Source organism: Sinocyclocheilus grahami, unplaced genomic scaffold, assembly GCF_001515645.1.
Source record: "Sinocyclocheilus grahami isolate Dianchi unplaced genomic scaffold, SAMN03320097.WGS_v1.1 scaffold512.1, whole genome shotgun sequence".
NCBI lineage: Eukaryota > Metazoa > Chordata > Actinopteri > Cypriniformes > Cyprinidae > Sinocyclocheilus > Sinocyclocheilus grahami.
The window spans coordinates 907,596-922,904 of record NW_015505691.1 but is presented as its reverse complement, the minus strand read 5'-3'; the positions used below and the strand labels follow the sequence as shown (position 1 = coordinate 922,904).

The 15,309-nt window shown below is 37.2% G+C and overlaps 1 protein-coding gene across 2 annotated transcripts in view; it reads left to right on the top strand.

Annotated features, from left to right (window-relative positions):
- LOC107554746 (gastrula zinc finger protein XlCGF57.1-like) overlaps positions 1 to 7,050 on the top strand; it is a 13,711-nt gene extending 6,661 nt beyond the window's left edge. Inside the window, exons 3-4 of one of the 2 annotated variants that reach the window (XM_016237344.1) lie at positions 5,195 to 5,484; positions 5,569 to 7,050. In XM_016237344.1, coding sequence (XP_016092830.1) covers positions 5,195 to 5,484; positions 5,569 to 6,876 — 1,598 coding nt within the window. In that variant the 3' untranslated portion in view covers positions 6,877 to 7,050. Of the gene's footprint in view, positions 1 to 5,194 lie in introns of both variants that reach the window. The other variant, XM_016237342.1, reaches the window with a different exon arrangement.
- Positions 7,051 to 15,309: the final 8,259 nt, after the last annotated feature.

The following is a 15,309-nucleotide window of genomic DNA, read 5'->3' as shown; positions in this document are numbered from 1 at the left end:
TGGGTCTGCGCGAGTTCCACCTCACGACACTACTGCGCAGACTCTGGCTCCAAACGAATCTCTACTGCGCAGACTCTGGCTCCAACGAATCTCTACTGCGTTGCGCAGACTCTGGCTCCAAACGAATCTCTACTGCGCAGACTCTGGCTCCAACGAATCTCTACTGCGTTGCGCAGACTCTGGCTCCAAACGAATCTCTACTGCGCAGACTCTGGCTCCAACGAATCTCTACTGCGTTGCGCAGACTCTGGCTCCAAACGAATCTCTACTGCGCAGACTCTGGCTCCAAATGACGTCATTTACTTAAGATGGCAGCGGCCATACTGAGATGCTTTGGCTTCACTTTTCTGTAGTGGAAGGAATAGGAGACGCATCGTCCATCCTTTTTTACAGTCTATAGCTTGGACCCTGATGATCGCCTCAAGTTAAACTGCATTGTTTCAGTTCCCTTCTGTGTCGTTGCCCACAACGCTTCGGTGACAAGACTTTGAAATAACAAACAGGGAAAACAATAAAAGGCATGACTTATTTTGCATCCAGCAAGCCAACTCCATCCAAGCTCCATGATCCTTTTTTTTTCTTCTTCATTTGAGCACCTTGTAAAAGGATTTATTTTTTTTAGGACACAAAAGTAGAGCGCAATGTGTCATCTTACTCTGAGAACTGCGCCCACTGGAGGGAAACGTAATTGGCGACAAGACCATTCATTATTTTTCACCATGTCAACTACCCTATATGAATCTGAGAGGAGAAGATATATTAAGAAACTAAATTTTATTGGTCTATGTCAGTGCCCCTTTTCCTAACCTTCCTTTTGTTTGAGAAATGATCCAACTGAATGGCCCAATGTGAAATACCCCGACATCTACAACTATTTGTGTCCTAAACACTCGTTTTTTGGGGGGTCGACAGCTTATAAAAATGTAGTTCTGTTTTTTTTAGCTTGTTTACTGTACACCTCGTCACATAGCAGCTTTTAGGCATTGCTCTGTTTTTTGTTATAAGTCAGAAATGACAAGGAGTCAGCTTCCCGCAATAGAAAGTCAATGGAGAGTGTTGGATTGTTTATATTTATGTGATTCAGAAGTGAAGGCCATACTATTAATGTTGTCCACACGAGGGAGCCACAGGAGAGCAAATCCTTATATTTTCATAGTTTAATAAAGCCCAATATAATAAATAAGTGCTGTCAAACGATTAATCACAATTAATGACATCCAAAATAAAAGTTTTTGTTTACATAATATATGTGTGTGTGCTATGTATATTTATTATGTGTATATATAAACACACACATACAGCATATATGCTGAAAATATTTATAAGTATTTACATATATTTCTATTCATATAAATTATATATAAATATTTAATATATAAACGTAACATATTTTTCTTAAAGGGGTCATATGACGTTGCTAAAAAGAACATTATTTTGTATATTTGGTGTAATGCAATGCGTTTATGCGGTTTAAGGTTCAAAAAACACATTATTTTCCACACACTGTACATTATTGTTTCTCTATGCCCCGCCTTTCCGAAAAGCAAGGTGTGCTCTGATTGGCCAACTATCCAGTGCGTTGTGATTGTCCGAATTCCTCAAGCGTGGACGGAAATGTTACGCCCCTACACATGCATTTCAAAAGTTTACAAACCTAATAAACACACATTTGTCCGGCACACACAAAACAAACAAAATAAAGGTTTTAATAGGTGCTAACATGACTACCAGTCGAATAGTATGACTAAATAATGTAACTTTGTGATTTTATTGCAATATATATTTAACTTATTCCAGTGTTGGGCAAGCTACTTAAGCTAACAGTTACTCATCATTAAATGAAGCTTCACTACACTAAAGCTACAGCCCTGGGAAATGTAGCAAGCTAAGGTACAGCAACGTTGCAAAAATAGTTTACTTCATCTAAGCTATTTCTTAATTTCATTTTCATATTGAACCTACATCATATCAAGTCAATGCTCTCTCAGTGATCAATAAACAGTCAAAACAGATAGACAGGCATAATAGTTCAGTTTAACTGTTTATTCAACAACTGTTCCAAACCAATTTGGCAACAAAAACCAGTATCATGTACAGGGCCGGATTTACCTCGTATTGTGACATAGGCAAAATACATTTTTGCTGTTAGCCAGAAACCTACTATTGGTAGTTGTTATTGTGGCTTTATTGTAGGCTATACAGATACATTTATATAAATGGTAACACTTCACAATAAGGTTCATTAGTTAAAATTAGTTAACTAGTGTAGTTAACATGAACTAAGAATGAACAATACTTCCGCAGCATTTATTAATGTTAACTTCAACATTTACTAATGCATTATAGACTCAACCGCTTGACTGGCTCTATGACTCTCTCTCTCTCCTCTCCACCTGTAGCTGGTGTGTGGAGAGCGCACTGGCGCCGTTGTCCTGTGGCTGCCGTCGCATCATCACTTTGGGTGTACAACAATACACAATAAAGCGCTATATAAATGCATCATTCATTCATTCATTATAAAAATCAAAAGTTGTGTTTGTTAACATTAGTTAATGCACTGTGAACAAACAAACTACCAATGAACAACTGTATTTTCTTTAACTAACATTAACAAAGATTAATAGTGTACTAAATGTATTGTTCATTGTATGCTCATGTTAGTTAATACATTAGCTAACATTAACTAATGAAATTTTATTGAAGTGTTACCATTAGGGGTGTGCGATATTGACAAAAAATAATATCTAGATATTTTCTGGGATTTTATCGATGACGATAATTAGACGATATTTTGCTGAGTGTGTTATTGTGCTGGTACCTTAAGGACTGCCGAAGACAGCTGACTCCTGATGTTTTTAATATTCTTCATATTCTGTGTGGTGGTCAGTTCATACTGATAGAAATGAATCTTTTCCAATAAGTTTAAACAGATTTTTACATTTTATGGGCATTTTTACCTTTTATAAAGCCATTTGTTCTAGAAGTGTCCATTATCTTTTGAGTCAAATTCTTACATTTAATCAGGGACATGTAAATGTATAGGCCTACAGATAGGCTACGTTTATTTGCGTTCGTTGCCTGTGTCATTATTTTATTAACATTTCACCAAAATCAAGTTCAAATACGAAGTTTTTGACCGGCGAATGTTTTTTACCGACATTACCGCCACATCAAAGGCAGTATGAGCATCGCATTTAAGTTTTCATGAACTTGCAGGTTATACAGTTTTCTGTCACTAGCCAGGTTTCCATCCAAAGTTGTGAATTTAACTTATGCGCAAAATTGAAATATCGCATAAAACATTTGTGAATAAGCACTGTTTCCATCCAACGAGTCAAAGAGTACAAAATCGTCACTTCCTGGTAGAACTGGCGCCAGGCTATTTATCACTATGAAAATTAGGAGAAACCCCTGAATATAATAAAAAGTAAATAAATTTTTCGCACAAGTCAAAAACCACCTCAAGCGAGTGTAAAAACCTTTTTGTGAATTAAGGGATTTTTATTCGAAATTTGCCATTTCCATCACTCGTTTCTGATGCGATACTTCAAAATGCGCATAAAAACAGGGTGATGGAAACATAGCTACTATATGGGCGCTCAGTTTTGTCTGTTATTTGGCAAAAATATCATATTATAAAAGATTCAGCTCTTCGCACAAGCTATTTGGCTGTGACTCGACAACAAATGCTGGACTAAGACACTCTTCTCCGCTCCTCAAATACAAAAAAAACATTAGTGTTTATAAATATAGTGTTTCTTCAGTAAAGAAAATGCTGTACTTATTAAATCAACAGTTCTTTATTTACCTTAAGACTGCAAACAAGCTGAGATGCTCTAAACTGCGCGCCACACATCATTCACGAGAGAGGCGGGAGAAATTATGAGGTTTGACTGACAGTTTGAGGAGCCAATGGCGTTACAGGGTTTAGTGGCACTTACTGATCCAGGATCAGTGATCCTTAGCAGTTATATTTCCGATTTGAGCTTGAGCTTCAGAATGCTTTGAAAAATGTTGCTTTTGTTGACGCTAAACTTGATGGGGGTTCTTGGTAGGGCTGCACGATAAATCGCATGCGATATTTAATGCGCATCTTGTCAGAAAGCCGGGCTTTCACATTGAGCAGCATTAACTACACGGAGCCGTTGCTAGGGCTGTCGCGATAACGGCAATATCGCAATTTGCTATTGACGAGCAAACCACAGAGGAATGCAAGAACCGCAGCAACTGCGATTTTTGCGTGTTTTCTTTTTTCATAGGGTTATGCCCTTCTCGTTTTACACTTAGTGTATGTGTACTGAATATTAAATAAGTTAGTAATGATAACATAATGTGTACCATTCTGATTTATTTGATTTATATAAGGTCACACCTCTAATCTCTTAATTTCTCATTTTCACAGAAGGTTCTTTACATTTATGTTGGATAATTTTATGTAGAAAACAGTGAATCACAAAAAAATGACTGGTTTTCACAGAGAGGGTCATATATAATCATTTATAATAGTAATTTTAGCCATTTATTTACTCACTTCAATGACTTATTAATTGATTAGTCATTTATATTATTTTTAAGTTATTGTTTCCATTGTTGTTTAGTCTTATTATTGCGTGGTTTCAAGGAATATTTATCTTCACAAGTAAGCAAAAAGAGAAATGTCTCCATTTTAAGGATTTTAGTGTCACAGGATGTTTTTGTGAAGCAGTAAACATACGCAACTAACTGGGTACAAAACAAAACACTGGTTTTGGGTACCAGACAAGACTTGCTGTTAACAGGGTTTGTGTATTAGACAACATTGCTGACTACTTTGCTGTATTGCTGAAATACAGATCTTTTCTGACAGGATCTGGCGTTCGGGCTGGATCTGATATTTCTGGTGTGGAGGCATGATCTAACACAATGAAAACTCAGTTTCAGTGAGAAGTTCCAACAAAAAAATAAATAAAAATTATAATAATATGGCATATACATCTTATAAAAAAACAAATGAATAAAATATATGGGAGCAAACTGAAACACTACAGTAATATGGGCAATTACTTTCAGTTTTCTTCCCAACATAATTATTAACTCTTCGATCAGCCAGACCAGACCAACTACTGAAAGATTAGTTGATTGTTAAGGGTAGTGATGTTTGTTGCTTTGTTCCATTAAAATGTGGCTAACTTTTATTTGTCTCTTTCCACTGTAGACCTGATGACACTTAAAGAGGAGAGAGAAGTACTAGAAGAAGTGGAAGAGAAAGTTCACGATTTCAGAACTAGAGAAGAATCTTTTGAAAGTTCACAGACTGAAAAGGCTTCCTCACGAAAAAGAGCTCAAAAGACAGGAACTTTCTTTTTTACTTGCTTTCAGTGTGGAAAGAGTTTCAATCAACATGAAAAACTTAAAGACCACATGAGAATTCACAGTGGAGAGAAGCCTTTCACCTGCCAACAGTGTGGAAAAAGTTACACTGAAAAAGGAAACCTGAATGTTCACATGCGAATTCACACTGGCGAGAAACCATACACATGCCCTGAGTGTGGAAAGAGTTACTCTCAAAAAGCAGCCCTTACAAGCCACATGAGAATTCACACAGGAGAGAGGCCTTACACCTGCAAATTGTGTGGAAAATGCTTTATATCAGAACTAAGCTTTAGGTATCACATGAACATTCACACTGGAGAGAAGCCGTTCAAATGTGATCAGTGTGAAAAGAGTTTTGCACGTAAAGGGAGCCTTACTTCCCACAAGTCAGTTCACTCAAAAGAGAACTGTTTTACATGTCATCGGTGTGGAATGAGTTTCACTAACATGAAACGCCTCAACAGGCATGTAATAATTCACTCTGGAGAGAAGCCTTTCAAATGCCCGCAGTGTGAAAGGAGTTTCAGATTCAATAAATACCTCAAGACTCACATGAGAATGCACACTGGAGAGAAGCCCTTCACGTGTCATCTCTGTGGAAATAGTTTTAGTCATAAAGCAAGCCTAAAGACTCACATGAGAATTCACACTGGAGAGAAGCCTTACACATGCCCTCAGTGCGGAAATAATTTTGCATATAAAGAATCCTTTGATTGCCACATGAGAACTCACACTGGAGAAACCCCCTTCAGCTGCACACTGTGTGGGAAAAGCTTCTCACATAAAGGAAATCTTAGGTATCACATAAGAATTCACACAGGAGATAAGCCTTTTAAATGTGATCAGTGTGGAAAGAGTTTTAGACATAAAGGAACCCTTAATCACCACATAAGGTCTCACTTAAGAGCAAACTCTTTTATATGCCATCAGTGTAGACAGAATTTCGCCAACAGAAAAGATCTTAAGAAGCATGTAATAACTCACATCGGAGAGAAACCTTTCATGTGCCATCACTGTGGAAAAAGTTTCACACTTAAAGGAAACCTCAAGACTCACTTGAGAATTCACACTGGAGAGAAGCCTTTCGCGTGCCATCACTGTAGAAAGACTTTCAGATCTGCAGGAAACCTCCAGACTCACATTCGACTTCACACTGGAGAGCGGCCTTTCACGTGTCTCAAGTGTGAAAAGTGTTTTACATACCAAAGAGACCTGAAACGTCATTTGCAAAGTCATTCTGGAAAGGATCTGCAGAGTTCTGAGTGTGACCAGAGGTTTAGAAAAAGGAGCCATGTCAAAAAAAACCTGCCCATTCGCTCTGGAGGAAGGCGATTTAATTGTGATCAGTGTGATGATAAATGTATTTTACCATCACACTTAAAGATACACCTGAAAAGTCATGTGGATGTGAGACCCTATTTGTGTTCTTCATGTGGAAAGAGATTTAAATGGCTTAGTCATTTAAAATGGCACCAGAAATTACGTATCTGTGTAAAATTAAGGCTACGGTCACGCCGCACCTGAATGTGAGCCAAATATGAACTTCAGACCTATGCTTTAACCCATTGTGAGTGTCCCGCACATCCATTATCTCTGCCAATTTTGGACAATGGTTCATCACTTATGCATACGCCAACATTTTTCTTTGCTGCCATAAATTTAAGTTGGAAAAAGTATTTTTGTTTCCCTGACCCTTTATCAGCCCATGGAACATCCAGAGATTGACAGATAAATATGAACTGATACCCATAAAAGCAGGGGTGTGGAGGGCTGCAGCCCTGCAGAGTTTAGTTCCAACCCTGCTCCAACATACATATCATGTAGCTTTCAAACAAGCCTGAAGGACTTGGTTAGCTGGATCAGGTGTGATTAATTAGGGTTGGAGTTTGTGGCCCTCCAGGAACTGAGTTTGACATCCCTGCATGAAAGCAAACCAGGAGCCAAGTCAGCCTCCAGATGTCCCTGCAGAGTTTAGTTCCAATCCTGATAAAACTCATCTGCCTGTAGCCATCCAGTAATCCTGAAGACACTGATTAGCGTGTTCAGGGGGCTGTTTCATAAAAGACGCTAAGAAAAGCAGGGATTAAAGTCCAAAACCTGACTTGAAATAACCTAAGAAATCAATCAGGATTGAACCGGTTTCACAAGCGACAATTTAAATTCACGCAATCTCACTAATTCGATCCAGGTTCAGTGAGTCGAGATCATTTGATGTGCACGCTTATTCTTTAGCAGCCCTTAAGGTCGATTATGGATCAAATCGATCCACTATGGCAAACAGCGAACATTTGTGCTGTTTAATGCATTCGAGACGTTGTGTTTTCCTCAGTGCATAACTGACACGTCACAGGTATATTTTTCACATGTAAATATTAGAAAGTCATGCAAATATCCATTTTACTGTCAAGAGTGGGTGCTGCGCTCGCATTCGTGCTAAATATAATAGCGCAATAATTCTGAGTAAAATATACATCCTGCTAAAATATTTGTCATTGGACATTAAATGTGACCTGTAGAATTTTGATCTTACATATAAGTTTATTTTAATGATAGCAGTAACTGTAAATCAAATGTAAGCTGGCTAATACAGCCCTAATTACTAGCTCAAATTATTTAAATGTGTATTCTTATCAGTGAAAATGTAGTCTGATTTCTATTATTTATTTTCATTTTTAATTAATTGATTTTAACTTGTAATTTAGTGTTTTTAATGCTTTAAAGAGCAATTTTGGATTGTAATATTTCAGTGTTCTACTAATAACCATAAAAGGTACAGTTGTAATACCCGAGAGAATGGCTATAAACTGCTGATCAACTGAATGCGCAAGTAGCAACCATGTTAAAATGTTTTTATATATCGTAAAAAAAAAAGTCATTACATTTTGGGCACAATACATTAAAGTTACATTAAAGTACATACAGTTGGTTGTAGCCTATATTTTTATATATTTGATCATTTAAGTTGCATTTTCTGTATACTTTTATTTTTGGACTAAGAATAAAGTCAACTAATTGTATGCGAGAAAGTCATTGCAGTGGTGATATCAATGTGCTCCTATTGGTCAGGTCATTACATTTTGGGCACAATACATTAAAGTTACATTAAAGTACATACAGTTGGTTGTAGCCTATATTTTTATATATTTGATCATTTAAGTTGCATTTTCTGTATACTTTTATTTTTGGACTAAGAATAAAGTCAACTAATTGTATGCAAGAAAGTCATTGCAGTGGTGATATCAATGTGCTCCTATTGGTCAGTGTTAGAGGAATTCAGCTTAGCCTGACAGTTAGCCTGCTCCGGACCAGGGGCCTGTACCATGAAGCCGGATTAGCTGGCTAGCCAGGTAAATTTCAGTTTAGTTGGCACCAATCCTGGGTTTTAGGTACCATGAAAGTGGCTTAGCTTTTGGCTGCGTTCATTGCCATAGTAACTTAAACTCCACAGCTAACCTGCTCCAGGGCAGGTTATGTTCTGAGTTAGAGATCACAAACTGAAATTGGACCAATCAGATGTGAGCAAAGTGACACATGTCTGACACAAAAAAGTCACTCCCCCAGTTTCTCTTGCTCCAAATTAAAGATCACTAATACTAAAAAAAATTCTGGCTTTAATAATAATTACGTAGTTATTTTATAATTAAGATAACGCTTTAAAAATGACTAAATCTGACCTTACATGTTGGAGTCTCTATCGCTGTATATAAAAAGTTTCACTTGTGACTGCACTGATAAAGCCATTTATTTATTTATCCTCTTTCATGAACAAGTATTTTTTTCATTATAAATGCATTTCAATTCATCATATTCTTCAATCTCTTCACCTTTAGCAAAACCTTTAACCGAGGCTCGTGATTGGCTGTTCGCCAGTGATGTCACACATTCACGTGCACGTGCTCCACAAACTCAGGATCAAAGCCTGAGTTGACAAAGAAAGTTGATGACCAGCATCATTGTACCAACAAAGCCCTATTGGAGTGGTTTGGTTTTGTCAACTCGAAACTAATCCTGTAACTCTGAATTTGTTCAACTACCATCATGGTACAGGCCCCAGGTTATTTTCCCAGCATAAGTTGCCAGTGATTGAGCTTGAGCTATGGTAATTTTGCTTTCGGAAACCACATCAAGTGACAATAAGTCAGAATAACTGAAATAAGCCTGGCTTATTTGGTAAACTAGTTTTATGAAACAGCCCACTGGTGTGTTTGATCAGGGTTGGAGCTAAAAGCTTGATGTTATACGCCGATTGGTCTGCATAGTGCTGCTTCAAGTCTTGCTTTAGAACAAGATAAAAATCTGGGCCCGTATTCACAAAACATCTTAAGGCTAAACGTAGCTCATAACTTGCCAATTTAGGAGAAAATATAAAAAATAATGGGCGTGCCATCCTAAATTTAGGACTCCTACATTTTTGCTCCAAGAGTTTTTCACAAAGCATTTTAGCGCTAAAACTAGCTCCTAAATCTGTGATACGTTAGGAGTAGTGAAGAGGATCTTCAAATCCAGACTATCCTAAAATGTGGCTTATTTGGTAAACTAGTTTTATGAAACAGCCCACTGGTGTGTTTGATCAGGGTTGGAGCTAAAAGCTTGATGTTATACGCCGATTGGTCTGCATAGTGCTGCTTCAAGTCTTGCTTTAGAACAAGATAAAAATCTGGGCCCGTATTCACAAAACATCTTAAGGCTAAACGTAGCTCATAACTTGCCAATTTAGGAGAAAATATAAAAAATAATGGGCGTGTCATCCTAAATTTAGGACTCCTACATTTTTGCTCCAAGAGTTTTTCACAAAGCATTTTAGCGCTAAAACTAGCTCCTAAATCTGTGATACGTTAGGAGTAGTGAAGAGGATCTTCAAATCCAGACTATCCTAAAATGGCTGTTTCCGGCAATCTGCCTCGGAATGTAAACATTTTAGACATTTGATGATAATGAGCTTTTAAAAAGGTATCACCTTTAGGGTTTGAAGGTTATCCCAACTCCAAATTTTCCTTTGATTATATCCTTGTTTTCATTAACCAGTTTGCAGTGGTGGACAGTGTCAGAGTAACTTTACTTCGTTAATGTACTTAAGTAAATTTTTCAAATATCTGTACTTTACTGGAGTCGTTTTATTTTGAGTAACTTTTATTTTTACTTCACTTTACATCAAGATGTAAAGACAGTAAATAATGTCATTAGTTTTACCATCAGTTCAAGCCCCGAAAGGGCAACAGAGTTACGTGACGGACACAGTGATGAAGCTGGTATGTGTTTGCAGTACACAAGCCACGGTTAAGACAGCTGACTCCACTGTGATGTGACCCTGTCTCTCTCTCTCTCTCTCACACACACACACACACACACACACGATGCGCAAAGCTCCGCAGTTGAACAGTCAATAGCAAATACTTAAACTAATAACAAAAATACTTACAGTCGCTGATTCAGAAGCGCCAGATTGTCATAGCAAAGTCAGAATTACCTCCTCTCCTAGGTTCACGAAACGGTCGTCCATAAAATGCATTGCTGTTCTGTTGTAAGTAATCTTAAAGATTCCTAAATGCATCTACTTCCGGAAGGCCAAATAAAGTGCTTTTGCTTTCGTCTAGAAACACAGCGTCTCCCTGACATGGCTGCTTCAACACTAACTGCGGTTACTGAAACCACACTTTCTCTCTTTGCGTGCACATTTGGGCAGCATTACACAAATATTTCCACATAGTGACATAGATATGTGGGGGTGTGTTAGAACGAGCCATTTTAGGGGGGCGTGGCAGAGTCTTAACTTTGATAAAGAATATCTCTTTGGTTTTGAGACTTTAGTCTTTGCAACTTCAGGGATCTTATCTATGCACAATCAGCTTGTAACACTCCAAAGAGAAAGGAAAACTTGAAATCGCATCATATGACCCCTTTAAAGCATGAACTAAGATAATCAGTGAATTTGAGTTAATGTGGGTATATTATCAGTGAAATAATTATTAAACATTTGTAATCATTAAAAAAATATATTAGCCATTTATATTTATGTGATTCAGTGGTGAAGGCTATACTACTAATGTTGTCCAGATGAGAGAGCCATAGGATAGCAAATCTTTATATTTTCATAGTTTAATAAAGCCCAATGTAATAATTATGCAAAAACTGTAATCTCCTAGTTAGTTATTGACCATACTTTTTTTTTTTATCTTAAATTTAATAGTATTGACAACATTTTTTGTCAAGTTGTCCGACATTACTGAATGTATGTCCAACTGAAGAAGGGACACTAAATTATTTATCTATTTTAATACTGTGCATATAATAATACTTACATAAAGACTTCTAATATTCTTGAAAAGAGACTATCTACACAAGCCATTGTGCTTGGACCCTGATGATCGCCTCAAGTTAAACTGCATTGTTTCAGTTCCCTTCTGTGTCGTTGCCCACAACGCTTCGGTGACAACAGGGAAAACGGCATGACTTATTTTGCATCCAGCTAGCCAACTCCATCCAAGCTCCATGATCCTTTTTTTTCTTCTTCATTTGAATGCCTTGTGAAAGGAGTTTTTTTTTTTACTTAAAATCAAATTTACTTTCATCTCGGAAGAGATATTGCACATATTTGACAGTCGAGAATGGTCCAATTACATGAGGCCAAATATATAAAAACAATATTGATTCGCTAAAATCAAAAGTGGAACGGTCTGGGACAATCTGAAACAAGCCAATTATAGCTCAGCCTCAAGTCACATGCATTTCGAAAGTTTAAAGACCTAATAGACACCCATTTGTCCGGCTCCCTGCACACACAAAACGCTCTTTAAGCATGCTTCACTTTGTCAGACAGATTCTAAGTGATTTCTTGATTCAACAAGTCTGGCAGTAATCAGGCCTGCGTGGGGCTAGTGAAAGTTAACTCCGCTTTCTAAAATAATGCTGTTAATCACAGTTCTTTCATGATTTAACAGGAGGGGGCAATTAATTTTTCACGTAGAGCCACGTAGGTTTGGACAGCTTTTTTCCCTTAATAAATGAAATCATCATTTAAAAACTGCATTTTGTATTTACTTGCATTATCTTTGTGTAATATAAAAATTTGTTTGGTGATCTGAATCTTTTAAGTGTGACAAATATGCAAAAAATTAAAAAACCAGGAAGGGGGCAAAAACCTTTTCACACCACAGTAGTAAACCATATAAGTGTTTGAAATATAAATTAAGTGCTTTAGCCCACATTTAAAAATGAGCCACAGAGACACTTATGATTATGAATATATCAGGTTTTTTTCATATCTTTAAAACCAGTAGCCTTATCTGTCAAAACAATGACAAGGTTTTTGTTTTTTTTCCCAGAGAGGGCAACCATTCATTTGTGTTGTCTTTTACTTTCTTTCTTTTGTATTAATTTATTAATTCATTCATTTATAATCATTTATCATTATCCCATTAAATCATATAATCATTTATCATTAATCATTTTAGCCATTTCATTGATTTATTAATTGATTAGTAATTTATATCATTTTATTATTTTAATGTTATTTTTTTCCATTGTTGTTTAGTCTTATGATTGTGTGGTTTCAAGGGATATTTATCTTCACGAGTAAGAGAAAGGAGAATGTCTCCATTTCAAGGTTTTTAATGTCATAGGATGTTGTTGTGAAGCAGTAATTTTCCATTGTTATTGATTGTGGTATAATAACACTTGTTTGATTTTTATTCAAATTTGAGCATTGAAACATGCGCAACTAACTGGGTACCAGACAAAACACTGGTTTGGGGTACCAGACAAGATTTGCTGTTAACAGGTTTTGGGTGTTAGACGTATATCAAAACACTCTTTTTTTTTTACTCCTGCAACTGTCAGAATCTCTAGGAAAACCACATTCATGGCCTTCGTTCTTGCTTCCACCTCTGAAAGCAAAACCTCCCATTCAGTATCGGTGAAGTTTCTTTTTTTTTTTTTTTTGCTTCGGTTACATGTTTTTCTATATGTTTCTCTGGACAAGCGCTGCATTGCGGAAAGCTCTTATATGGACTTACATGCAAATGACTAGCCTCATGCACGTGGTTGCTCATTTAGAACACTCCAAATTAATCAACTTTAGATTTTTTTCATGAGAAGTTCGAACATGCGTATAAATACAAATAATCTACGCAATTATTAGTGAATGAGACCCACTAACTTAGGCTCAGTCTGGGATGGTATGAAAAACCATTGTTGGTTCAAAGCCTAAAAGAGTTACTAAGGTGTCATCGGAAAGGTATAGAGATGACTATCAGTTGGCTCAAGCATGGTTTTAGAAATATTATCTGTGATCAGAAAAGGATCTGGTGGTGACAGAACTACCCCCTTTGCAGAACAGATGTTGTGATGTTTAAATAAACTAAAGCTAGAAAAAGTCTGGGCCCCACTAATATAATGGGTTGGCTGCTCCTTTTCTGCGCTGAGCAATTGGGACCTATTTTTCCTTATATTTTTAGTTGTCCCTTCATCAACAGAAAGTTTTGAGACTGTGGGGAAACCTCTACAGTTAGACCGGTGGCTAAAAATAATCACCCAGTAACAAACGATTTTAGCCCAGTTGCCTTGACATATTTAGTAATGAAGAGTTTTGAAAGGTTGCTGAAAAAAGAGCCTCTTATAAATGAAGAATATTCACTTTATCTTCTTCAGTTTGCATATAGGGCCAGGCGGGGGTAGAGGATCTTCTAATCAATTCTTTGTCAAATGTATCATATTCTTATAGAAATCGTGTCCAAAATTATACTCTGCAATTCGGACCATGTGACTGATAAGACAACATTTGATTTATGAATTGGGAGGAGAAACATACAACACCCCGAGCAAAGACAATATCTAATTGGTCAAGACACCAGTTGGGAGGTGTCCCACAGCCGGTTTAAATACTCAGGACACAATCAAATTACACTTTTTAGCTTTTCGCTTCTAGTCATGCTTTTAGCTTTTTAGTCATCACTTTTTGCGTTCTTTGAGCGCTGTTCCAGCATGCTGTTCCAGCATACACCCGCTGCTACTTAGCCACGATGAGAAGAAAACCATCTAGTCTCGTTACTTATATTCTTCTACTTTAATTTATTTTATTTTCCGTTGAGAGTTTTGTATTCTGAGTTAAGTTTTGTCTCAGAGTTCACCTCGAGTCTGTGACCGCCTCAAAACTTCAACCAGCCCATAACTCCGCATCTTCAGCTAACGCCCAACCATTGGCTTCCCAAGACGTCACTTCAACGACTACTGAACTTCCAGCAAATCAGCAACCTCGGGAAACCCCCTTTTCTGCAAGGACGACAACAAAGGGAACCCCCCTACACAGACAACCCAAGTACCTCCAGATTCTAGCTGAACTGGTGCATTTAATATAAATTTTAACCTCGTTGAGGAACTCAATTCGAGGGTTAATTAAGTGATTGATGGTTGTTCAGGTCTATGCAATTGCAGATATTACTATAAACTTGGGATTTCACATTTTCATTCTCTTAAACTCATTCTTTCTTCACTTTCTCTCTTCCTGCTACTTGTATGAATGTGTGAGCGCGTGTGTTTATGTGTTAGACTAGTTTATGTCTTAGATCACAGTTGCCCAAAATCGGTCCTGGAGGGCCGGTGTCTTGCAGAGTTTAGCTCCAACTTGCCTCAACACACCTGCTGGTAAGTTTCTAGTATGCCTATAAGAGCTTGATTAGCTGGTTCAGGTGTGTTTAACTAAGGTTGGAGCTAAACTCTGCAGGACACCGGCCCTCCAGGACTGAGTTTGGGCACCCCTGTCTTAGATTTATCCAATAAAGTCTTATACATTAAAAGATACTTCTCTTTTCAATATGAATAAGTTAATGTCTTAAACTGTCGATCTTGTTACTGTGCTAATAAATAGTGTTTTCATTATACTTTGGATATTAATATCCATTGCAGAATTGATATATGTTCAATGAATCGCTGGCCGACTCAGTTATCAGCCGTAAAACAGTG